The sequence below is a fragment of the Capra hircus genome, chromosome 4 (assembly GCF_001704415.2).
Source record: "Capra hircus breed San Clemente chromosome 4, ASM170441v1, whole genome shotgun sequence".
In the NCBI taxonomy this organism is placed as follows: domain Eukaryota; kingdom Metazoa; phylum Chordata; class Mammalia; order Artiodactyla; family Bovidae; genus Capra; species Capra hircus.
In genome coordinates, this window is record NC_030811.1 from 18610504 (window position 1) to 18637533 (window position 27030).

Sequence of the window (27030 nt, forward strand, 5' to 3'; positions counted from 1 at the left end):
AAAGCATTAGATATTTTGACTTCAAAGATTGATTTCTCAATTACAAGAAGTACAGGTTCAGTTGGGAGGTAATGTCACTGTGTTGTGAAATTTGTCACTGTTAAAAGTTTTACCTTCTCTGTGTCCTTGAGCTCTGATCCTATTTAAAAATAGAAATAGAATTTCTCTATTTACCTTCTCCAAAAGATTTTACAAGTCATTAGTCAGCTACAGAGAAGTAAATTTCATTTTCTCACTTTTAAATATAGCTTCTTTCCAAATCTGTAAGACTCAGCTTAGAACTCTGCCATTCGAAAAAGAATCAAAGTTAGCTGAATGAAGAGAAGGGTTGAGGTCAAAATCCAAAGAGCCTGAAATCAAAACATCACTGTAGTCCACAGTACATTGGGATAATTAAGCTCATGAGGATAAGAGAGAGGGTAGTATAATGTAAGGGAACGAGATTGGGATTGGCATTAGGGACCAGGATCTGGTCCCAGTCCTGATGGACTTTAAGCCTGACCAAGTAGTTCATTGCTTGTGGTCTAAGTTTTCTCTTTGGTGAAATAAGTTATTGGGATATATAATTGCTAAGGTAGCTCAGTCACTAAAGAATCCGCCTGCAATGCAGGAGACCTAGGTTCGATCCCTGGGTTGGGAAGATCCTCTGGAGGAGGAAATGGCAATCCACTCCAGTATTTTTGCCTGGAGAATCCCATAGACAGAGGAGCCTGGCAGGCTATAGTCCATGGGGTCACAAGAGCTGAACTCAACTTAGAAACTAAACCACCCCCACTAGGTCACATCTTGCATGTGACCACAGAGGAAAGTCAATAAGGAAGGTGCTTCTAGAGAACAGAGCAGGGGCAGCCAGGTTGGCTGTGTAAAGAAATTCTGGTCACTGCAATGGCAGAGTGCCCTCATTTTTCCTGTTCAGCAGGACCTCACATACCTCATGGATCAACTTTTTCAGTCTTTCCTTCCCTCAGTGAAATTTTAAAGCTGTTGCTGATCTTCAGAAGTATATAGTGGTTGTGTTGGTAGTGGTTAAATTAACAGTGAGCCCATAGATTGAGAAAGTTCATGGAAGGAGTGATTTGAACTAAAAGAATATATATCACACAAAAGTCTTGATCTTGGAGCTGGCTTCAAAAATCTGACTATTCTCTCCAAAGGAAGAAAACCCGAAGGGTGGAGTGTAAGTTTTCAGCTGTACCTATTACTTTACATTATCTTATGCAGAGATGTTTTCGTGACTGTGTGAATGGGAAGAAGGGTGTGCTGGATGCTGGGTAACTACAGTATGGACTACAGTTAGTAGATTATATGTTGGTTTAACAAAGAAAGTTCAAAGTATAACTGTAAAGACATGATATAACAGAATACGCATTGGATTATGAATCAAGAAACTTGGGATCCAGGCCTGAGATGGATACACAGGATTGTTCTTGGCATTTGTTGGGCCTGGTCAGTACTATCTCATTTATGGTAACAAAACAGCATTATATTTTATGGTGCTAAGTAATCAATGAGCTTCCTGCACAGAGCTTTTTGCTCATGGTTGCCAAAGAGTGAAGCATAACCTTTAGGCATCTGAACCTACCTTAAAAGCCATGGGTATTTCAATGATGTAAAGATCCACATAATCTAGCTGGAGGTTCTTGAGTGTCTTCTCCAGAGCTGGGCGGACTCTCTCTGGGTCAAGATGTGTAGCCCACAGCTGAAAGAAAAAAAGGGGGATAGTTAATATCCATGGTATTTTTTAAAATAATAATGCACCCCTTTTAAAATATTTTTAACTTTTTTTTTTAACTGCATTGCACAGCACACAGGATCTCAGTTTCCAGACCAGGAATGGAATCCATGCTCCCTGCAGTTGAAGCATGGAGTTCTAACTATAGGATGGCCAGGGAATTCCCCACCCCAGTAGTCTTTACACTCATATACATTGTATTCACTCATTTCATTTCACAGAAATGTGTTTAAACTGCAGTGTCATCTGACTATAGGTTGAACTGATATGTCTTAATACCCAGAGTATAACTTGATCCAAATGTAGTACCAGAGATTTAAAGATCCACCTGAACCACAGAGAACCTAATTCAGCAATAAAAGTCTTCCTCTGCCCTGTGCTAATTGCCGAATCCACCCTTAGCACTTTCATTTTTCCTCATTGTGTAATTAGGGAACATGTATCCAACTAGTGGTGCTGCCCTGGCCTGGTGCTTTATTTTCATTTCACTGATGAAAGGTATGACTCATCTGAGTAAGAAATATGGTTGTGTACGTGACTTCACCAATGCTTCACACTGTGATGGGTGGTGTAGATGCTGGTGAAATTTTAAATTATTGTAAAGGTTTAGATCCCTTTTGATAGCTCCTTTGTTCCCATTAGGTCCACTTCCTCATTTCCCCAGGAAAATTCTGCCAATCCCTAACCAGAAATTACTCAATCTGAACTGGTGATATCACCAAAATGGTGGCATGGGAGACTCCTTTGTTGGAGATCTTTGTCCTCCAAATGATCATCAGTTAAACAGCTATTCATGAATTAAAAACCAAAAAAATGTTGGTCAAAGGATGCCAACTCCCTGTTATGAGTGAGTTCTGGGGATCTAATGAATAGCATGGTGATTATAGTTAGTAATACTGTTGCTAAGAGAATAAATCTTCAATGTTTTCATCACAAAAAATAATGGTAATTATGTAATGTGATGGAGGTGTTAGCTAATTTACAATGGTAGTAACCATTTTGCAGTATATAATTGTATCAAATCAATGTGTTGTACACTTATATAGTGTCATACATCAGTTATATTTCAATGAAGCTGAAAAGGTAAATAAAAGGCAAGTAGACAGTTTAACATATATAAGGAAAAAGAAAAAGAAATTACTCAGTCTCTAAAGTGCTAAGTAATGAAAAATTAGGCCTTGGGTTGTCAGAATGGAGCATGTGTACCCTTGAGGTCTGTGAAACAGGGTACTGAGGGGTACTCAGAGCCTCAGGATAAATGAGTATATTTTCTTGGAGCACCAAATTTGCTCACATATTTTTTTGGATAAAAAAAACTTTTGAATTTCCATACACATTTTACCACAAGTAAGGGCAAGCAAAATTGTTAAAATTTTTTTCCTCTGTTGAACAATAATTTTTTTCATGCCTTCAAAGCACAGAAAAGAGAAAACAGTGCAAGAGTAGTGAAAAAATGTGTTTTTTCTTTTAATGTGGGTCTTTTTTGTATATTATTGACATCCCATCTAATTGAAAATTCTGTTTTATATATTTTAATCTATCTTTATTCAACAGTTCTAGGTGCTCTTTAAGTGCTTTGTAAATGTTAACTCATAGCAACCTTATGAAATGGGCAATTTAATTCAGTTCTTTTTCAGTGTGATAGGTATTGCAACAACTTTAACTGTTTACCAGGGAGATAAAAAGGAAAGTTTTTAAGTTTTTTTTTGTTTGTTTGTTTTTCATTTGTAACTTCAAAAATATTTCCATTTTTGGCTCACGGCCTCAGGATATGAGTTCAAGTTTATTCTTCCCCAGAAACTCTTGGTGAGTTGTCGTGAAAGACTCTGTAATAACAAAATCTATAGGAATCAGATTGCAAAGCTGTAATAAAGTGACAAGCTTCAGGCTGGTATTTTGGGACAGTGTTTCTAGATGGCCCCTTGAAATCATAGCCTGTAAGTGGCTGGTGACTTGGGCAACTGCAGGCTCCCAGAGAGCTTGGAAAGGAGTTTGGAGAAGGGGCAGTGAGTGAAGTCTGAAGCACCATTTTGTTCTCTTTAGAAAACTTAGGAGAATTGTATTACAAGTTCTCTAAAGTTATCAAGTTTCATTCCTTCAAGGCTGCCTGTAAATATGTATTCAATATTTCCACTGGCTCTCATCTTATCATGATACTTTATATTTCTGATTGCTTTTCAATGGATAGTGATTTCTAACTATCATCAGTTGGAGATTTAAACTTTTGAGATTTCTCAAAAGATGTAAACAAAACGTGATATATCCGTTCAATGGAGTATTATTTGGCTATAAAAAGAAATGAAATCCTGATAAATGTTACAACGTAGATGAAAGTAGAAAACATAGTAAGAGAAAGAAGCTACACAGAAAAGAATACATATTGCATGAATTCTTTTGTAAGAAATGTCCAGAAAAGGAAAACTAGAGAGAGAAAAGTAGATCAGCGTTTACCAGTGACTAGTGGAGAAGGCAATGGCACCCCACTCCAGTACTCTTGCCTGGAAAATCCCATGGACAGAGAAGCTTGGTAGGCTGCAGTCCATGGGGTCACGAAGAGTCGGACACTACTGAGTGACTTCACTTTCACTTTTCACTTTCATGCATTGGAGAAGGAAATGGCAACCCACTCCAGTGTTCTTGCCTGGAGAATCCCAGGGACAGTGGAGCCTGCTGGGCTGCCATGTATGGGGTCGCATAGAGTTGGACACGACTGAAACAACTTAGCAGTAGCAGGGGAGAGGGATAAATGGGAAGTGATTACTAGTAGGTGAGGGGTTTCTTTTTGGAGTGATAAAAATATTCTGGAAAAGGTATTGGTCATGGTTGTACAACTCTGTGAATATACTAAAAAGCACTGATTTTACATGGTGAGCTTTATGGTACATGAATTATATCTCAAAAAATTAGTGATCTATGGACAAACCGGCATATACAGGAGAAAAAAGGCTACCTATTTTAAAGAAGAAAGTTGTGGCAAATGCTCACTCTAATATGAACCACTTCCTCATGTCCCTTTACTCCTCAAATCTACTTTCATTGTAGGTGTGGCCCTTCCATATTGTCTTAAATCAATGCCCAAGTATGAAGAAAGAACCTTGCCCTAACTTCAAGGGGCTATTTAGTCCCTAAATTCTTGGCAAGATTGAGGTATTTGTCAGTTTAGAACTCACTCTTTGGGACACCCCTGATGGTCCAGTGGTTAGGACTCTGTACTTCCATTGCAGGGGGTGTGGGAAACTAAGATCCCACAAGCTGGTAGCTTGGTGAGTTTCTTCAACAGGGAAAAGTGACATCAGGCTCACCATGAGGTGAAGGGAAGACTCACCTTTCCACAGTAGAAGATATCCTCCCTCCGCACCTTTCCTTGGGCTATCTTCTCCCTGATGGCCTCCCCCACTTCATGCTCGTTCTGGTAGATGTAGGCCCCATCAATGTGCCGGTACCCCGTGTCGATGGCAATCTTCACTGATGTTGCACAGGTCGCCTTAGGAGTCTAAAATGATAGGGAATTGGGAGAGGGGAGAAGAGAAATACATCTTTCATTCAGTTTAATCATTCTTAATCTTGCTCCTTGGAAGAAAGTTATGACCAACCTAGATAGCATATTAAAAAGCAGAGACATTACTTTGCCAACAAAGGTCTGTCTAGTCAAAGCTATGGTTTTTCCAGTAGTCATGGATGGATGTGAGAGTTGGACTATAAAGAAAGCTGAGCGCTGAAGAATTGATGCTTTTGAACTGTGGTGTTGGAGAAAACTCTTTGAGAGTCCCTTGGACTGCAAGGAGATCCAACCAGTCAATTCTAAAGGAGATCAGTCCTGAATATTCACTGGAAGGACTGATACTGAAGCTGAAACTCCAAAACTTTGGCTACCTGATGCAAAGAGCTGACTGATTGGAAAAGACCCTGATGCTGGGAAAGATTGAAGGCAGGAGAAGGGGACAACAGAGGATGAGATGGTTGGATGGCATCACCGAGTCAATGGACATGAATTTGAGTAAACTCTGGGAGTTGGTGGTAGACAGGGAGGCCTGGCGTGCTGCAGTTCATGGGGTCACAGAGTTGGACATGACTGAGCTACTGAACTGAACTGAACTGAACGGAATCAGGACACTTGGCACATACACTGTTTTATAGCAAACATGACAAATTGCCAATTCTATGCTGTTGTGACTGGAAGATGGAGTCTGAAACCTGGAGAAATTGACCTATCAGGTTGCTTATAACCCTTAATGGAAGATTCATTCATCCCAGGGCTGCCCTTAGCTTTGCAACTTCAGAAATGTAACTTGACCAATTGTTCCCAAAGAAGAGATTTCATGATAGCCCTGTTGTGAGTGTATATTAGTTGCTAAGGTGTGCCTGACTCTTTGCAACCCATGGACTGTAGCCCACCAGGCTCCTCTTGTCCATGGGATTCTCCAGGCAAGAATACTGGAGTAGGTTGCCATTTCCTTCTCCAAGAGATCTTCCTAACCCAGGGATCAAACCTGGGTCTCCTGCATTAACCATTTGAGCCACCAGGGAAGCCCAGTCCTGTTATAGGAGGGCACAAGTTCATTGAAGAAGGCTCAGTTATAAGTTAAAGGCATGGGTTAAAAAAAAAAAAAAACAAAAAACTGAGATACATCTGCAGACTGGAATACCACTCAGTAATAAGAAGGAATGAACTACTGTTACACACAACAACATGGATGAATATCAAAATAATTATACCAGAAGTCAGACAAAAAAAGAATAAATACTTTCTGATCCTATTTATTAAAACACTAGAAAATGAAAACTAACCTATAGTAACAGTCACAGATTGCCTGTGGTAGTGGGTAGGGTCTGTGAGCATGAATCATAGGGAGGGAAAACAAGGGCGTTCAAACAAGCTTGCAGTGATGATATGTTTACTGTCTTGATTATGATGATGGCTTCACAAATATATACATGTGTCAAACTCATCAAACTGTACACTTTAAATATGTGTGGTTTATTATATGCCAATTATTACCTCAGGAAAGCTGGGATGAAAAGATTGTCAGGGGCGTGTTACATTTTTCAAGATGCATTTTTATCAAATTTGGCAGCCAAAGCTTTGTTTGTTTCATAAAACTGCATGAAGCATAAGACAGGATATTCAGGACCCCTAAACCTGACAAATGCTTAGCACTTGAGATGTAAGTTATTCATTTTTCAAATCACATATAAATTACTGTTCTTTAGTTATGAAGACATTTAAATATCCAAGAGTGTGCTCCATTTGCATTTTTTCTTAATGAGAAGTGAAGGACTTGATGGAGACTTTCCTTAAGACAAACAACTAATCTCATCAAATTAAAATTACAGGTCCTATTTTAGGTTTTGTATAGGGGAGAGGCCTAATGCTATTTGTAGATTTTTATTGACCTCATATTCAGAGGATGATCATTCCCGTCTCATTCACAAATGTTGAAAACTACTTGTGCTTGTGTCTATATTTTCAGTATTCTAACCAAATGCTTGATAATGTCATATCAGACACGTGGTGATTTGTTGTAGAATGAATGAGACCAGGAATCTCTCGTGTATCTAGTGACTTTATAGTTCTGGGCTGGAAACAGAAAGCGTTGGGAGCATAAACTGTTTTCTTCCCCTATTTCAGTTAAAAGTCATTACTACTAACATAAAGAGGATAGGAAAAATGAACCAGGTGGCTACACAGATGGTATTAGAAAAAAAGAATTCATAGTCACAAATGTAAAATAGTTGGGAAAGGGAGACACACTTTTCAGGAATGTTAGAAACACATCTTGGGTGACTTAGCAATATGAGCTTGAACAGAAATTAAGCCCAAACCCCCCAAGCTGTAAAATGAGGTGTTATGGATGACAACTGTGACAACGAAAACACAGCGGGAAGAGGAGGGTTCGGGTAGAATCAGAAGTTTACTGGGGAAAAGGTAAAAATACTGCTTTCTTTCTTGGGTGTAAACACAGTACTAACAAAAAACAATAAAGTTCACTATGAGATAGTAAATATATCTCAGACATATCACTGAGATTCTGTGGGTTGGAACTGATAGTTTATGAAAAGTGACAGTGAAAAGTGTTAGTTGCTCAGTTGTGGCTGACTCTATGTGACCCCATGGACTGTAGCCCTCCAGGCTCCTCTGTCCATGGAATTCTCCAGGCAAGAATACTGGAGTAGGTTTCCATTCCCTTCTCCAGGGCATCTTCCCAAGGTTCCTGCATTGGCCGGCGGATTCTTTACCTCTGAGCCACCAAGTATACAACTAAAGTAAATTTAATATAAGGGGGAAAGCCCCAAACAATGCATACTGAAATATATGATTGTATTTTCTTAAAAAATTTTTTTAAAATTTATTTGGCTGTGCTAGGTCTTAGTCACAACACGTATGATCTTAGATCTTCATTGTGGCATCGATATGCTTGGTTGTGGGATGCTCGGTTGCAGCATGCAAACCCTTAGTTGCAGCATGTGGGACCTAGTTCCCTGACCAGGTACCAAACCCAGGCCCGCTGCATTGGGAGCACAGAATCTTAGTCACTGAACCACCAGGGAAGTCACTATATGATTGTATTTTCAAAAGTTAACCCAAGAAAAGAAACATTTAGTACAAAGAAAGGGTGAAAGACAAGGGCTAAGGTAGGAATGTGGTACTGATTCAGCCTGAATAATACATGGCTGGTGCTTTTTAAAATAAGAATTAAAGATTTTAAAATTAAAAAAAAAATAAAAAATTAAAAAAAATAAAATAAAATAAAATAAAATAAAGATTATGGCACAACAGCAGGTTATAGTAGTGAAAAGTTTGATTATTCAGGTATCATTAAAGAGCCTTTTCTAAAAGATCTCTACTTGCTAAAAACATTTTGTTAGATGGCAGAAGCAGCAGTGAGGTGAATTACTATTTTGGACTTAATTCTAATCAACATGGAGGAACTATTTGGAAATGTGGATGTGAGAAAAGTATTAATATTTCTCTGTAGGTCTTAAATGTAGCATAAGAGAATTCTATGTAAATTAAGACAGATTCTCTGGGGGAAGTTAATTTTAGGGAAAAATAAGAAAGCTCAAATAGAATACCATGTTTGTAGACTCAAATAAATGATAAGATCAGAGAATCTAAAATACAAAAAAATTGTGTATATGTACAACAGCTTTCTTATCCATTCATCTGCTGATGGACATCTAGGTTGTTTCCATGTCCTGGCTATTATAGACAGTGCTGCAATGAATATTGGGGTACATGAGTCTCTTTCTATTCTGGTTTCCTCGGTGTGTATGCCCAGAAGTGGGATTGCTGGGTCATAAGGCAGTTCTATTTGCAATTTTTTAAGGAATCTCCACACTGTTCTCCATAGTGGTTGTACTAGTTTGCATTCCCACCAACAGTGTAGGAGGGTTCCCTTTTCTCCACACCCTCTCCAGCATTTATTGCCTGCAGATTTTTGGATCGCAGACATTCTGACTGGTGTGAATTGGTACCTCATTGTGGTTTTGATTTGCATTTCTATAAAAAAATTGACTCCATACATAAGAACACTCTTAGTAAAATAAGAAATCTGTTTTCTGAAATGGATAGCAGCACCTTTTATTGACTTAAGAAAGCTGGGAGTCCAGAAAGGATGAGGTGTGACATACCCTAGGTCAACATCCATCATCCAGTGTTGTGTGGCCCACAAGTAGAATACAGGAGTCTGAAAATCCCACAGGCTTAGCCTCACTCCCTGTGACACCATTTAGAAAATGTGTGATTCCCATCCCTGAGTTTTAGGCTCCATGGATCCTAGTTTCCAGGGGCAAACCAGGCTCCTTATTTCTAGAGTTTAGCATTCAAGGTGAAAAGCTGCCATTCTGACAGGGATGAGTGAGTTTTAAAATTGAAGGCAGTAGGGCTCCTCCATATTTACCCAGTGGGACAGGGAAGAAAGTGTTTAGCACCCAGGTCAATGATATACCCTTTCCCAATTTTGATAGTTCACAGACAATGACCTGAGTAAATGATCTGAGAAGGATAAGTGGACAAGAGACTCACACAATTCAGAGATGAGAATCTGGGTCATAATACCACATAAGCCACCTAGACCAGCAGAGATGTAGGCTAAGGGTGCAGAAATCTAGATTGGGAGTCTCAGAGGGAGACAATAAGTATCGATTGCAGCTTGAAGACAGCTTTAATATTTACTTATTTTTTAGCTGCACTGGGTCTTTTGTGGTGCATGGGCTTAGTTGCCCCATGGCATGTGGGATCTTCCCAACCCAGGGATTGAACCCGTGTCCCCTGCACTGGCACGTGGATTCTTAACCCCCAGACCACCAGGGAAGTTCTGAAGACAGCCTTAGTGGCAGGAGTTGTATTCAACTGATAACCTACCTCTTTAAAATTTTTTCCAGGAAAGAAACCAAATAATTCTGGAAGCGTTTTTCCCAGGGAAGAACTTAGCACACAAAGCCAGTAGGTCTAGTTGGCACCATGGGTAGACTAGTGGTTGGCATGGGGTAGCCCCCAGAACAGAGGCACTCATTTCCTCAGCTGTTGGGAGTGCTGGCTGCTAATCATACATACCGATCCCCTCTACGGACGGTGCAAGTGTGTAAAAGCCTTGTCCGCTTGACTTAGTACAGCTCTCTGGCACCATTCCCATTCTAGAGCTCTCTGTGGGGTTGATGAGCCGCTGTATCACAGTTCAACCCTCCCTTCTTCACAGACCTGCTTTTCTCACCTCCTTGCAGGTCTGGTTCCTGAGACTACGCCCCAGTGAGCCTCCTGCATGCAAATTTCCTTCTCCCAGAGGCTGTTTCCCAGAGTACCCAAACTAAGACACTTGGGTAAAGGAGGATTTCTTAAACAAGCTAAAGAAAGTGCTAATAATAAATTAGAAGAGTGATGAATGTGACAGTATTAACGTTGAGAAACTCTGATCATCAAAGTCAGAAGTGAAGTTGCTCGGTCGTGTGTGACTCTTTGCAATCCCATGGATCATCTGTCCATGGAATTTTCCAGGCAAGAGTACTGGAGTGGGTTGTCATTTCCTTCTCCAGGGTATCTTCCTGACCCAAGGATCAGACCCAGGGATCAAACCCAGTTCTCCTGCATTGCATCGACATCTGATCATCAAAAGACACTATTTTTTTTTTTAATTTAAAAAAAAAATTTTTTTTTAACTTTTAAAATCTTTAATTCTTACATGCAAAAGACACTATTTAAAAGGGCAATTCAAAAGACGTAGTTTTACATGACATAATTGATAAAAAACTCATATCCAGATATTTTAAAAATTCACCATATAAATAAAAAGAGAAAAATCCAATTAAGAATAATGCATAATAGGCATAGCCACTTTGCAAAAAAATATACAAATGGCTAATAAAATATGAAAAAATATGAAAAATTGACCATTTTCATGTAGGGTAAAGAATATGCAAGTTAAAACCACAATGAAAGATGATTTTACTCTTACCAAAGTTGAATAAATTAAAAAGACACCAAGTATTGGTGACAGTGTGGAGCAAGAAGTTCACCCATGAATTCTTAGAGGGAATGTAAATTACATAACTACTTTGGAAATTGTCTATATTAACATCATCTACTAGAACTGAAGATACTGATACTCATACAGTACATATCTTAGAGAAACTCATGTACTTGTGCAATAAAATGTGTGTAAGACTCTTTGTAGCGATATTGTCTGTGAAAGCCCAAACTGGGAGCATTACAAATGCCCACCAATAGAATGCAGATACTTGCCGGAGTCCAGCCCCGGTGGATCCAGGGTAATTTGAAGGTGGGGACGGAGTCGGCGTCCTGGAAAAAACTTTTTAATTACAGATATAGAGGGAGATTAGGAACAGATAGTGTAGTAGAAAAAAAGGCTGAATTCAGATAGAAAAACGGGGAGCGAGAAAAAGACGACACAGGGGAATCAGTCTTTCCAGAAACTGATCCGATTTCTTTATTTTTCAGGTTTGTTTATATACCTTTTTGTTATACACAGGGATGAATACAAAGTCACGTGGGGGTCAGCAGACCTGACCCTTGTCACAATCAGGTGCTTCATATAAAATTATACAAAGGTCTTATGAGTTTCATCATCTTTTGGCCATGAGGTCTGCTGACATTTTATGGCCCTTTCTGATACCAGTCAGTTAACCAGAAAACTTATTTTTCCAGGGGTGATTTTTTCTTAAATCAGGCGCCACCCTCCAAATAAAGTTGCATTCCTATAGGGTGAGGGTGTAGTGAGTTACAATCAAGAAAGGAATTTACTTAACCTAAGGTTTAACATGATTAATCTTAAAGGTTAATACTTATTTTTCCTATATGCTAGTTATATTCATTATAAGAGCAGGAATAGGAAGTTTTAGCAGCAAATATTGGCTCAACAAATGTAAACCCTTCACCAATGTTCCCCTTAAGATCTATTTTGTTTTAAGATAGTGATAAAGTTACATTTTTGCATAGCCAGGACACAGTGATTTATAGTGATTTATAACAAAGTACAGTGATCTATAACAAAAGAGAAGATTCATTAACTCAAAAAGTCTAGTTTGCTAACATCAAAAACTACTCTATTTCCTTTTCTATATTCCAAATACATTGATTAATATAGTCCCGGGTGCCTAAGGATATGGAGGCCTGATGGCAATCATTTACTCATCAATGAAAAAAGCCCTATGCTAATACTCCAAACTCTCTGTGCTGTTTATGGCTGAGAGGCTGTCACACAAGCTAGTCTGTCAGCAGAGAGGTTTGACCTGAGACATCCTTGTCACACCCAGGGCAGGGAATTAGCAGTAATTATTGGCAGGACAAATGAAAAAACCCTTCACCAATATAATTCCTAATCAACCTACTAATACTATACTAATGATCTTCTAACTTCTCAAAAGAGTCTGTATTTAGAAAGTTTTAAAACATCCCATGCCTCTCACAGTTGGGAGGCTGTAAACAATCACATGCGGCCGGACAAGCCTGATCAGGCAGGCCAGAGAACCTCCAGAGTTCGTAAGTTGAAACACTCTTGTATGCCCAGGAATTTTTATTAACTGGAGCTGCAAGTTAACTCCTCTGAGAGAAATGGTTATGGGGGAGAGCTCCCCGTAAAGTACTCTGGTTTGGGGGGTAGATGCTCGGGAACAGGGGGTTTCCTGAGACTTGATCACACCTTTGTGTATGCCAAGCTTCCTTCCTCGTGACCTTTGCCATGGGCGGAGTTCCTTACGCTGGCTCCCAACAGATACTGATATATTCTTTTAAGTAAATGTTATGCAGCAATAAAAATGGCCGATGAAGCAATAACATGGTGAATCTTACAACATAATATTAGGAAAAAGAGGCAAATCAAAAAATAGTGCATTCAGTATGTTTCCATTTCTAAGAAATCCAACAACAGTCAAAATTTGTCAGCAAAGGTCCATCTGGTCAAGGCTATGTTTTTTCTAGTGGTCATGTATGGATGTGAGAGTTGGACTATAAAGAAAGCTGAGTGCTGAAGAATTGATGCTTTTGAACTGTGGTGTTGGAGAAGACTCTTGAGAGTCCCTTGGACAGCAAGGAGATCCAACCAGTCCATCCCAAAGGAAACTAATCCTGAATATTCATTGGAAGTTCTGATGCTGAAGCTGAAATTCCAATGCTTTGGCCACCTGATGCAAACCACTGACTCATTTGAAAAGACCCTGATACTGGAAAAGATTGAAGGTGGGAAGAGAAGGGGCCAAAAGAGGATCGTATGGTTGGTGGCATCACCAATGCGATGGACATGAGTTTGAGTAAACTCCGGGAGTTAGTGTTGGACAGAGAAGCCTGGCATGCTGTGGTCCATCGGGTTGCAAAGAGTTGGACACGACTGAGCGACTGAACTGACTGAGGCAGGATGCTGAGACCTGCAGATGGTCTGTGCCACAACCTTGCATGCCCCAGCCTGAGAGGTGTGTTGCCAGTGCACATGAGGGCTGGGTGCTGAACTGGGGGTTTGGTGAGCAGGCCTGTGGAGAGCACTGCTCTTGGCTATGAGGAGACAGCCTAAGGGGGTGGGAGTGAGGAAAAATGCAGCTGAGAATGCTTGTGGAGGAAACGCAGACCACTGTAGAAGTGAAGCACCATTGTTAAGTGACATGCAAGAGATGGGACCACCACTGAAGCCTCTCTCCCCACACGTGGCCCTTGCCTCCCTGGGCACTAGGAAAGGCTTCCTTCTTGTGACCCTGGCCACCACTGCATCCGCACTCCCCTCCTCACTAAGGCTGACTTATGTGCACCAGGACAGCCTTGGGAGCAGACCCCTTGTGTGGTCCACACGTGGGGATGGTGCTCAAACTATAGCTGAGCCCCAAGGGCCATGCAACTAAGGAAGAAAAGCTGAAATCTCTTCTCATAACTGCAAAAACTGCAACTTGACACCTCTGAGACCAGCTTTGTAAGTTCAGTGCCTGCAAAACTTCTAAACAGACAACGGGGGCTCCTATGTCCAAGAAGGGCCTAGCTTTAGCAGCTGTAGACTTTGTGGGCACTTAAACAGGGGGGTTGGGCCAGGCCAGAGTCTGAGCTGCCTCCATAGTGCCCATAGAGGGCCAAATCCATGATTACTGCAACCTGGGAGCTGACTTCAGTGGATCTGTCCTGGTGGCCTGGTGAAAACAATATCTGAGAGACACAAGGCCAGCTGCTGGCATGAAGGTGGGGCTGAAAGCAGTACCAAGTGTGTAATCTGAGAGCTTGCACAACAGGTGAAAGGTGGCCCAACAGAGGACACCCATAGGTGACCAGCTCCAGGGGAGAAGTCGCTGAGCGGCTTCTCTCCCAGTGGGAGTGCTCCACTTCTGCCTCCCTCACACCGCAGATCAGAAATACAACCAAGAAACAGATCTGGGGGGGAGGACTCTACTACAACAACTAGGGAGCAGACCCCACCTTGATGGAGCAGGGACAACCACAGAGCAAAGGGGAGGCCCTGATCCATATCCAGTATAGCTCTGGTCACCACAGCATCAGCCACATGCAGATATCGATACTAAAAGCAACCCTCACACCGAAAAATATTAAATCCATGCAGGCTGCACAGGGGAGCTGCCACATAAAAAGAGCCCTCCGTGACAGTCAGAGAGTTTAGTATTAGGAGGAAGAACCCCAGGAGCGTTTAGCTGTGAAGGCCAGTGAGACTTGAAAGCAAGAGCTCCACAGGGCTAGGGAAACAGAAACTCCACTCCTGGAGGGCAAGAAACAGTGACAGACTTTATTTCCTTGGGCTCCAAAATCACTGCAGATGGTGACTGCAGCCATAAAATTAAAAGATGCTTGCTCCTTGGAAGGAAAGTTATGACCAACCTAGACAGTATATCCAAAAGCAGAGACATTACTTTATTGACTTAAGTCCAAATAGTAAAAGCTATGATTTTTCTAATAGTCATGTCTGGATGTGAAAGTTGGCCCATACGGAAGGCTGAGAGCCAAAGAATTGATGCTTTTGAGCTGTGGTGTTGGAAAAGACTCTTGTGAGTCCTTTGGACAGCAAGGAGATCAAACTAGTCAATCCTAAAGGAAATCAATCCTGAATATTCAATTGGAGGGTCTGATGCTGAGGCTGAAACTCCAATACTTTGGCCACCTGATGCGAAGATTCGACTCATTTGAAAAGACCCTGATGCTGGGAAAGATTGAAGGCAGTAGGAGAAGGGGATGACAGAGGATGAGATGGTTGGACAGCATCACCAACTGGATGGACATGGGTTTGAGCAAGCTCTGGGGTGTGGTGAAGGACAGGGAAGCCTGGCATGCTGCAGTCCGTGGGGTCACAAAGAGTCGGTAACTGAACAACAGCAACTCTCGGAGGGCACACACAAGGTCTCATGTGCACTGGGACCCAGTACAAAGGAGCACCCCCATGAGAACCCGGGCTAGACCAACATACTGGGCTTGGAGGGTCTCTCGGGGAGATGAAGGTAGACTATAACTCACTGTTGGGGCAAGGACACTGGTAACAGAAGCCGCAGGGAATACTGACTGGAGTGAGCTCTCTGAAATGTCTGCATTTCAGCACCAAGACAGCCCCATCCATCAACCTGCATGCTCCAGTGCTGGAAAGCCTCAAGCCAAGCAACCAACAAGGTAGGAACACAGCTCCACCCATTCGAAGACAGGTTGTACCGTCTTTTGAGTACTGAGCTCAGTTCAGTTCAGTTCAGTCGCTCAGTCCGTGTCCGACTCTTTGCGACCCCATGAATCGCAGCACGCCAGGCCTCCCTGTCCATCACCAACTCGCGGAGTTCACTCAGACTCACGTGCATCGAGTCAGTGATGCCATCCAGCCATCTCATCCTCTGTCGTCCCCTTCTCCTCCTGCCCCCCAATCCCTCCCAGCTCAGAGCCATCTCAAAACACACCCATTGACATGGCCCTGCCCATCAGAAGGACAAGACCCAGCTCCACCACCAGAGGGCAGGCACCTGGCCCTTCTACCAGGAAGCCTGCGCAAACCCCTAGACCAACCTGCACCAGTGGGCAGTGGGACAGAAGCAAGAGAAACTAAGATCCTGCAGCCTATGGAAAGGAGACCAGAAACACAGGAAATTAGATAAAACAAGATGACAAATAAATATGTTGCAAGTGAAGGAACAAGATGACAACCCACAAGAACAACTAAATGAAGAGGAACCAGGCAATCTACCTGAAAAAAGTTGAATGACCTTTAGAAAAAAGCAAGAAAATAGTTGCCATTAGAGTTAGAAGACCAATTACCTCTTGAGGAAAGGAGGGCTTTGGACTGGAAAGGGCACACAGAGGGTTTCTGTGGGTGGGTGCATCTAATTTTGGATCTGTGTGGTGGTTACTCAGACGTTGGCTTTAAAAGTATTCCCCTATTTAAAAAATACCCTATGATAAACCATAATGGAAAAAAAATATTTAAAAGAATGTATATACATGTATAACCAAATCACTTTGCTATACAACAGAAATTGACATTATAAAACAACTATACTTCAATAAAAATAAATAAGAATGAAGAAGTACTCACCCCTCTGTATATTTCAGATTTTTAAGTGTTAAAAAAAAAATAAGGAAGTAGGTGAAAAATAAAAAGTAAGTCACTCAGATAAACTCAAAACCTTAGATCCAAAGAATGTAGTAACCTGGGCATGGAACATCCATGTTTGTCCTTGGAGCTACTATTCATTCTCCTTTGTTTTGGACCCAATTGGTAGCTGGAGCTTTGTAGAATCTACTCCATGATTTGTGTCCTTCAGCCAGGTTATTCCTTTTCTAGGCTCCAGCCAAATTATATTCCTCAGAGCCACCAACCAAGTTCAAGTTCTTATTACTTTTTGCCTGATTTATTACGGAAGCCATCTCACTTGATCTCTGTATATTTCATCTCTGCTCATTTTAATCCATTTTAACTTTGGCAGGTTAATGGCTTTGAAATATGAATCTACGTTTTTCTCCCTGGTATTTTGTTTTATTACCATCTACCTCAACCACCAAGCCTTTTTTTTTTTTTTCCCCAGTTTGATGCACAGTATTCATTGCCTCTGGAGAGGAATGACATAAAATGCAGAAGTCAGTTCTTGGTATTTGATTTCTAAGAGCCAGGGTTTCTGTGACGGGAGTGAGTGTGAAGGGGTCACAAGTGCTGCATGAAACTCAGAAAATTCACTCTACTAAAAGTAAAAACAAACCCCAGCTGAATTACTTTCTTTGACCCTTAAAATACTAGCCCACACAGTTTTTTACAATAATATAAACGAGTTGCCATTACTTAAAAAATGTTAATTACTTTACAAAATTCTCTGAAAAATGTGAGATCAGGCCACACTGAACTTTTGTTTATGAATGACCACTGGCTGTAGTGGAGAAATTGCCATGTTCGTTTAGAACAGCGCATGAAATCCCTGGTACTTTATTGTGTCTTGTACCGTCAGTCGTCTCCTGAGTGTTACGTGCATGTGTTTTTGTTTGTTTTTTGTGTGTTTGGTTTCATTTTGTAGTGAAGAAGAAAGCATTTCTTGCGCTTATACATATACGTGTGCATGTGCAACCATGTCCGAATCTTTGCAAACCCCTGGACTGTAGCCCACCAGGCTCCTTTGTCTATGGGATTCTCCAGGCAAGAATATGGAAGTGGGTTGCCATGCCCTTCTCCAGGGGAGCTTCCTGACTCCTGGATTGAAACCAAGCCTCCTGCATCTCCTGCATTGGCAAACAGATTCTTTACCTCTGCTTGCACTCATATCTATTATCAAAATGGGAAAGCAGAACAAAGCTGAGAATCAGACTTGGCTCTCCAGGACCATTTACTTATGGTTCCTGCCTCATCCTTGGTCCCTTTAGGCAGAGACTGTGAAAACAGCCTCAACCCTGACAATGATTCTTTCATGGACCAGCCTCTAATCAGGCTCCTTTGAACTCTTTTCGAACATGGACTTTCATACTTATTTCTGCTCTGTCCAAGTATAGCAAGAATTCTGCTATGTCAGTGTAACCACACCCTCTCACCATCTATATCTCTTCACGCTTGATATGAAATCATGTTTCTCATACTCCACTGTGCCCCAGGAAACAACTGGAGTAACAGGCAAATTTGGCCTTGGAGTACAGAATGAACCAGGGCAAAAGCTAATACAGTTCTGCCAAGAGAATACACTGGTCATAGCAAGCACCCTCTTCAAACAACACAAGAGAAGACTCTACACATGGACATCACGAGATGGTCAACACCAAAATCAGATTGATTATATTCTTTGAGGCCAAAGTAGGAAAAGCTCTATTCAGTCAGCAAAAACAAGACCAGGAGCTGACTGTGGCTAAGATCATGAACCCCTTATTGCCAAATTCAGACTTAAATTGAAGAAAGTAGGGAAAACCACTAGACCATTCAGGTATGACCTAAATCAAATCCCTTATGACTATACAGTGGAAGTGAGAAATAGATTTAAGGGACTAGATCTGATAGGCAGAGTGCCTGGTGAACTATGGACGGAGCTTCGTGACATTGTACAGGAGACAGGAATCAACATCCCCAAGAAAAAGATGCAAAGAAGCAAAAAGGCTGTCTGAGGGCTTACAAATAGCTGTGAAAAGAAGAGAAGTGAAAAGCAAAGGAGAAAAGGAAAGATATACCCATCTGAATGCAGAGTTCCAAAGAATAGCAAGGAGAGATAAGAAAGCCTTCCTCAGCAATCAGTGCAAAGAAATAGAGGGAAACAATAGAATGGGAAAGACTAGAGATCTCTTCAAGAAAATTAGAGATACCAAGGGAACATTTCATGCAAAGATGAACTCAATAAAGGACAGCAATGATAGAGACCTAACAGAAGCAGAAGATGTTAAGAAGAGGTGGCAAGAATACACAGAAGAACTGTACAAAAAAGATCTTCATGACTCAGATAATCACAATGGTGTGATCACTCACCTAGAGCCAGACATCCAGGAATGTGAACTCAAGCGGGTCTTAGGAAGCATCAGTATGAACAAAGCTAGTGGAGGTGATGGAATTCCAGTTGAGCTCTTTTAAATTCTGAAAGATGATGCTTTGAAAGTGCTGCACTCAATATGCCAGAAAACTTGGAAAACTCAGCAGTGGCCACGGGACTGGAAAAGGTCAGTTTTCATTCCAATCCCAAAGAAAGGCAATGCAAAAGAATGCTCAAACTACCACACAATTGCACTCATCTAACATGCTAGTAAAGTAATGCTCAAAATTCTCCAAGCCAGGCTTCAGCAATACGTGAACTGTGAACTCCCTAATGTTCAAGCTGGTTTTAGAAAAGGCAGAGAAACCAGAGATCAAATTGCCAATATTGGCTGGATCATGGAAAAAGCAAGAGAGTTCCAGAAACACGTCTATTTCTGCTTTATTGACTATGCCAAAGCCTTTGACTGTGCGGATCACAACAAACTGTGGAAAATTCTGAAAGAGATGGGAATACCAGAACACCTGACCTGCCTCTTGAGAAACCTGTATGCAAATCAGGAAGCAACCATTAGAACTGGACATGGAACAACAGACTGGTTCCAAATAGGAAAAGGAGTATGTCAAGGCTGTATATTGTCACCCTGCTTATTTAATTTATACGCAGAGTACATCATGAGAAATGCTGGACTAGAAGAAACACAAGCTGGAATCAAGATTGCCAGGAGAAATATCAATCACCTCAGATATGCAGATGACACCACCCTTATGGCAGAAAGTGAAGAGGAACTAAAAAGCCTCTTGATAATAGTGAAAGAGGAGAGTGAAAAAGTTGGCTTAAAGCTCAACATTAAGAAAATGAAGATCATGGCATCTGGTCCCATCACTTCATAGCAAATAGATGGGGAAACAGTGGAAACAGTGTCAGACTTTATTTTTTGGGCTCCAAAATCACTGCAGATGGTGACTGCAACCATGAAATTAAAAGACGCTTACTCCTTCGAAGGAAAGTTATGACCAACCTAGACAACATGTTAAAAAGCAGACACATTACTTTGTCAGCAAAGGTCCATCTGGTCAAGGCTATGTTTTTTCTAGTGGTTATGTATGGATGTGAGAGTTGGACTATAAAGAAAGCTGAGTGCTGAAGAATTAATGCTTTTGAACTGTGGTGTTGGAAAAGACTCTTGAGAGTTCCTTGGACAGCAGAGATCCAACAAGTCCATCCTAAAGGAAATCAGTCCTGGGTGTTCATTGGTAGGACTGATCTTGAAGGTGAAGCTCCAATACTTTGGCTACCTGATGCAAAGAGCTGACTCATTTGAAAAGACCCTGATGCTGGGAAAGATTGAGGGCAGGAGGAGAAGGGGACGACAGAGGATGAGATGGTTGGATGACATCACCAACTCAATGAACATGGGTTTGGGTGTTGTTGATGGACAGGGAGGCCTGGCGTGCTGCGGTTCATGGGGTTGCAAAGTGTCAGACACAACTGAGTGACTTAACTGAACTGAACTGAACTGTGTCCCAGATGTCTAGTCACTCCCTCTTTTCAGCAAGAATCCTGTTAGGTTGCTTTAGCAAGAATTGTTCCTTATTCCCCGGAGAAGGCAATGGCACCCCACTCCAGTACTCTTGACTGGAAAATCCTATGGATGGAGGAGCCTGGGCTGCAGTCCATGGGGTCCCGAAAAGTCGGACACGACTGAGTGACTTCACTTTCACGTTTCACGTTCATGCACTGGAGAAGGAAATGGCAACCCACTCCAGTGTTCTTGCCTGGAGAATCCCAGGGACGGGGGAGCCTGGTGGGCTGCCATCTATGGGGTCGCAGAGTAGGATACGACTGAAGTGACTTAGCAGCAGCAGCTGCAGCAGTCTCTTATTCCCCAAGTTTCCTTTTAATAATTTGTACTCATGGACCCAGACCCTACTCCTTGGTTTTAAATTCTCACTTGCCCATGTGTTCAGGGTTGACACCAATCTCTCTTCCTCACTGCAGTATTCCATCACAGAGTCCCCTTGATGTTTTAGGCTCCTCCTTGGTTTGTACTTAAGGACTTGGACTTCCCTCTGTCTGCCCCATGTGCAAAGCTTTTGACTCACTCTTCAGAGTGTGACAATTGTGTATAGTGACAGAAATCTTAACCTGGGCCACCCAGGAAGGGGTACTGCCTCAGTTATAACCCTGTAACTTTTGTTACTTTCATCTTCAAATAAGTGCTGTCTCTCTTAAAGCACTTCAGCTTTTCCTTATGTTTTATTTTTATGTGCATTTATTTTTTCTGCCTTAAGTCACTCACAGATTTTAAGTCCCTGTTTCTAACCCATAGTTTTCATCCCTGTGTTGCTTAGAAAAATGCCTCATACACCTGTTGCTTAGTCACTAAGTCAGTTCGTAAAGAATCCACCTGCAATGCAGGAGACCCCAGTTCAATTCCTGGGTTGGGTAAAGAATGGTAAAGAATGTGGGAGAGCTGAGTTTGATCCCTGGATTGGGAAGATCCCATGGAGAAGGGAAAGGCTACCCACTCCAGTATTCTGGCCTGGAGAATTCAATGGGCTGTATAAGTCAGTCCATGTGGTCGCAAAGAGTCAGACATGACTGAGGGACTTTCACTAAGTTGTATCCAACTCTTTGTGATCCCATGGACTGTAGCCCACCAGGCTCCTCTGTCTATGGGATTCCCCAGGCAAGAATACTGGAGTGGGTTGCCATTTCATTCTCCATGGGATCTTCCCAACCCAGGAGTCAAACCTGTGTCTCCTGTTTGGCAGGAGGATTCTTTTACCACTAAGCCACCTGGGAACCCACTCATACATGGTTAGGCACACAAAATTATTTACTGAATTATTGCCCATTTTCCAAAATACTTGCAGTTGTTCCTATATTTGTGTCATTTACACACTTAGTAACATTCTTGAGTTTTATTTGAAGTTTTTGAAAAACATTGGTTATTAACTCATGGGCTGATATGCGGTAAAAAATCAAATTAATTTTTATCAAAGCAGAAAAAAGAACAGCATTCAAAACTCTTGCCTATCAGACTTTCTCCGACAGAGGTATATATAGAGAGAGGAAGAAGAGTGATCTATTGGGAGGCTACTATAGATAATCTCATCCCTATATGAAAACATTCTGGGAAGCTGTCTTAGAGAAACAGTACAGAGATGATGTGCACATTTCAGGTTTCATTAGTGATCCTCCAGTGAGGAAGTGCACAGAGAACTTGATGCTACTAAATGTTTGTTTCGTCTCAAATCCCCTGACTCTATAGGTATGAACAATCTTTATAAGTTGGGCATATTAAGAGAGAGAGAAAAAAGTCTTTGTAAATCAGAAGAAGCTGGGCTGGCTGGCCTCACACAACTGTGTGGTAACGTTCCTCTGGGCTGCTGAGCTACAGTTCCTGCTACCTGTGCAACAGTGGAGTCCCAGAAGACGCCAGAGGAGAGCTTGGAGTTAAATCTTCTTTATCTCTGCCTTTCACCTCTGTACCCACCCAGCCTTCCCTCAAGATAAGCCTAGATCTTTCCCTGGCGCCTGCTGCTCTCTAACTCCTGTATCAAAATGGAACAGGATCCCAGGACAAATACTGACTGACTTGATTATATATACACAAACTGTAAAGGATTTCAGTTACTTCAGCCTGTCATTCTCCTTCCATCTCTTGAGAGATGAAAGGTTTTGTAAATAACCTCAGGCACAATAAGGGGAGAAGACTGAATCTGGGCCTCAGATTGCAGCCCTCAGACAAAGAGTCTGACATTAAATCTAATACGATACTTTGATTTCCCAGCGACTGACTTGGGCACAGGTACCCCTAGTGTCTGCCTCTTCAGTCCTGGGTCGGTGGTGAGGGAATTGTCTGTTATGTGGCTTTGAACAGAATGTAAGGAGTGCTCTGGCTAAGAGAAACCTTGCTCCTTGTCTCTTCCTCCCCCAAATCTTCCATGGTGGGCTGTGTTCTTCACCTTTGAATTTTGTGAGACGTAGGATTAGCTCTGCATTTCTGATCGCAAACGCAGCTGGTGCACCGCAGTAGAGGATGGCACTAATGCCATATTCTCTAATTGCAGTATGTCTTATCTTCTGAAATGAGTTACAGCCTTTTTTGGGATGACACACGACTGCTTTTGAATGTCTCTAACCTGTAGCATTTAATATTACTAGGCACTTAATAATTTTTATTGGTAAATGCAACACTTGGAGCCCCACTGAGTTTCAGGAGATAGGTAGAAAGAATGATAGATGACAAGTAAGAAGTCATATAATTGATAGGGAGTCATTGAAATAATTAAACAGAGGAGTGAAATAATCAGATTCATATCCTAGATCTATCATTCTCCCCATCTACCTAACTATCTATCTACCCATGTATTCATCCTAAGTACTTTCTGGATATATAGACCTACATACTTTCATATATAGAAATACACAGAGAAAGTAATAAACATATGCAGCCTCATTGACATAACAGATAGTTATAACAGGCAATATAGTATAGAGATTCAGAAGGTACAATCTGGGACCAAACTACCTAGGTTCACATTCCAGTTCTCTTCTTTAGGTTTGGGAGATTTTATTTTATATCTCAATGCCTCTGTTTCCTCATCTGTAAAACAGGATAAAATAGTATTTCATAATGTTGTGAGGATTAAATCAGAAAATGCATGTACTGTAAAGAACTAGTTCCTGGCACATGGTTAGGTATTAAGAAAATTTAAGCCATTATTATTGTAAACCTTTACATCTCCATGGCCTCTGATGCGTGTGTGTGTGCGCGCACACACACACACACACACACACACAGGTGTGCATGCACACTCAGCTGTGTCCAATTCTGTAACCTCTTGGACTTGTAGCCTGCCAGGCTCCTCTGTCCATGGAATTTTCCAGGCAAGGATACTGGAGTGGGTTGCCATTTCCTTCTCCAAGGGATCTTCCCAACTCAGAGATCAAACTCGAATCGCCTACATTGTAGGCGGATTCTTTACCACTTTGCCACCTCAGAAGCCATATATATATGCATCTCCTTTCACAAATTCATTCACTTAACAAGCATTAGCTGAACACCCAGCACATGCCAAACACTATACTGGGAGTATAGAGCTGAACAAGAAATGGTCTCTTTCCTAATGGATTTTACATCTCGTGGGGAAGGCTGCGGAGAAGCAATGGTTACAATGCAGTGTGATAACTGCTTCAATAGAGTTGAGCACAAAGCCGTTCCTGAACACACAGGAGGGGCACCCTGTGGTGGCTGGGAGGTAGGTTTCTAAGGAGAGGAATCCTTCAGCTGAGCCTTGCAGGTTTAGTAAAAATTAACCAGCTCAGGAGAAAGGCTGTTCCAGGTGGAAAGCAGCATGTTCAAGGTCATGGAGATAGGTGAGTTATTCGAGGAGCTATATTTCACGCGTGGGGAGAGGTGGAAGAGTGGTGGTGGATGCTGCTGAACTGACAGGTTTTGACTGAACCATAAAGTCCCAGGTGTGAATAGTGAGTGTGTCCTCCACCCTCTAATTTATCGGGAGCCATACTGAGTGTCTGAGCACGGAGGCAGGCATGCACATTGAAGAATTCAGCAGAGGCATTTAGATTGTTAACTTTGTGTTTCTATGCTTCCCTCTCTGTCTACAATGTCCTGCCTCAACTCTGCCTAACTTAGCTCAACAGAGTTCATTCACTCAGGATCATTCAAATTTCAGTAGCATTTCTAGACATACTGCCCTTTATTTTGGTTCAGTTCAGTTCAGTTGCTCAGTCATGTCCAACTCTTTGTGATCCCATGGCCCTATCCTGCCAGGCTCCTCTGTCCATGGGATTTTCCAGGCAAGAATACTGAAATAGGTAGCTATTTCCTTCTCCACAGGACCTTCCCAATCCAGGGATTGAACCTGCTTCTCTTATGTCTCCTGTATTGGCAGGCGGGCTCTTTACCACTGTGCCACCTGAGAAGCCCCTAGTGCTTCATATATGGTAGGTTTTCACTAAAAGTTTTGTCAGACTGAACTAAAAATTCTCAAATATGAGCTTAAAGAAAATCATAAACCAGAAACTCAGAAATTTTATGTGCTTCAGTTCAATCTAATAATCAGTATTCAGGCCGAATTTTAGTAAAAGAAGCAGAAAGGTCCCATTCGTTGTCAAGATACTTTTAAATCATAAACCGATTTAACCTCTGGCTCAGTACTCATTCAGCCAGATAGCTGTCCTTCAAGGCTCCATTCATTACTACAAAAATTAAATCAGTGAAGTCCACTCAAAATGAATGGCAGATCCTTTAGGAAAGCATTCATTTAAAAAAAAGAGGGAGAGACAAGCTTACCGATATAGGTTCCGAGTAGGTACCAAGTCCAATGATAGGAATACTATTCCCATCACTTAGAGGTATGCGGTGATTTACAGTGCTGAGGTGCATCTGGGAGAGTCTGAGGTTTCAAATTTGCAGAGATGATAGTGAACTCCACAGAGCAGTCCTTTTGAGAAGGTGTGCTAATGCCTATTTAATCAAAGAAAGGACAGCCGGAGGGAGGAGCAGTGGGAGGGAAGAGATTTCTCAACTTGTTTTTTTTTTTTTTTTTTTCAGGTTGTTCTGGAAATCCTAACTGAGATTGTCCTTTGAACTTATGAAAAGCATGTAGGTAATAACCCATTGAGATCTTATGCTTACATCTCTACAAATAATTGATTTTAAAGATAAAAGGAAGCAATCTGACTTCTTACAGGATGCTTTTGTCAGCAAATAACAGACGTAACACAAATTCTTTTTAAAAAATCTATGGGCCTTAAGGCTAGCTTCAGGTGAGACTGCTGCTGCTGCTAAGTCCCTTCAGTCGTATTCGACTCTGTGTGACCCCATAGACAGCAGCCCACCAGGCTCCACCATCCCTGGGATTTTCCAGGCAAGAACACTGGAGTGGGTTGCCATTTCCTTCTCCAATGCATGAAAGTCAAAGGTGAAAGTGAAGTCTCTCAGTCATGTCTGACTCTTAGTGACCCCATGGACTGCAGCCTTACCAGCCTCCTCCGTCCATGGGATTTTCCAGGCAAGAATACTGGAGTGGAGTGCCATTGCCTTCTCCACCAGCTGAAACTAGAGTAAGTTTTCCAGGACTTCCCTAGAGATTCAAGCTAGCAGGACTGGGAAAGGGTTTGGAAATTTTATTACCTAGTTAAGTAGGAGTGCTTCCCAGGTAACTCAGTGGTAAGGAATCCACCTGCTAATGCAGGAGACACAAGAGATATGAGTTTGGTCCCTGGATAGGGAAGATCCCCTGGAGCTCAAAGTGACAACCCACTCCAGTACTCTTGCTTGGGAAATTCCATGGACAGAAGAGGCAGCCTGGCAGGCTGCAGTCCATGGGATCGCAAAGAGTCGGCCATGACTGAGCATATACACAAGGAAGGAATTTAAGTGGGAAACTGGACTGGAGGGGAAAATGATTTGCCCAGGAACCAAATTCTCATTTTCCAATTCATTTCTCTGTCTCCTTACTCTCTCAGAAGACTTTTCCCTCATCACTGAAAGATGGTAGCCAGTCCTTAGAGTGATGTGATTCCAAGTTCAAACCTAACAAAAAAAAGGGACTTTACATCATAGCTCATGTGGTAATCCAGAAATAGGGTCCAGTGGCCTCAGTTGCCTCTTTTAGTTCACGGAAGCAACCACTAAGTCAATCATAGGTGTCAGAGAAAATAAAAGGCTGATTGCTTTAAATAAATAGAAGTCATTTCTAAATTTGAAGTTGGGCTTAATCCCACTTGGGGAGATTCTGAAGACTGTTAAAAATGGAAAGAAGTAACAGTTAGCAAAACAATTAACACAAGTTCATTATAGTCTTCCTCCAAAGGACTGTGCTGTAATATGAGAGTCTGGACGTGGTGATCTTAAAGAT

General features: G+C 41.7%; 1 protein-coding gene across 2 annotated transcripts in view; it reads right to left on the reverse strand.

The window, feature by feature from the left end:
* The window catches only part of AKR1D1 (aldo-keto reductase family 1 member D1), a 51757-nt gene extending 26111 nt beyond the window's left edge, over nt 1–25646 (reverse strand). The window contains exons 1-3 of one of the 2 annotated variants that reach the window (XM_005679512.3): nt 25461–25646; nt 5058–5225; nt 1583–1699 (exon numbers count right to left, since the gene is read on the reverse strand). In XM_005679512.3, the coding sequence (XP_005679569.1) occupies nt 1583–1699; nt 5058–5225; nt 25461–25553 (378 nt within the window). In that variant the 5' untranslated portion in view covers nt 25554–25646. Of the gene's footprint in view, nt 1–1582; nt 1700–2041; nt 2166–5057; nt 5226–25460 lie in introns of those variants that run through there. The other variant, XM_018046892.1, reaches the window with a different exon arrangement.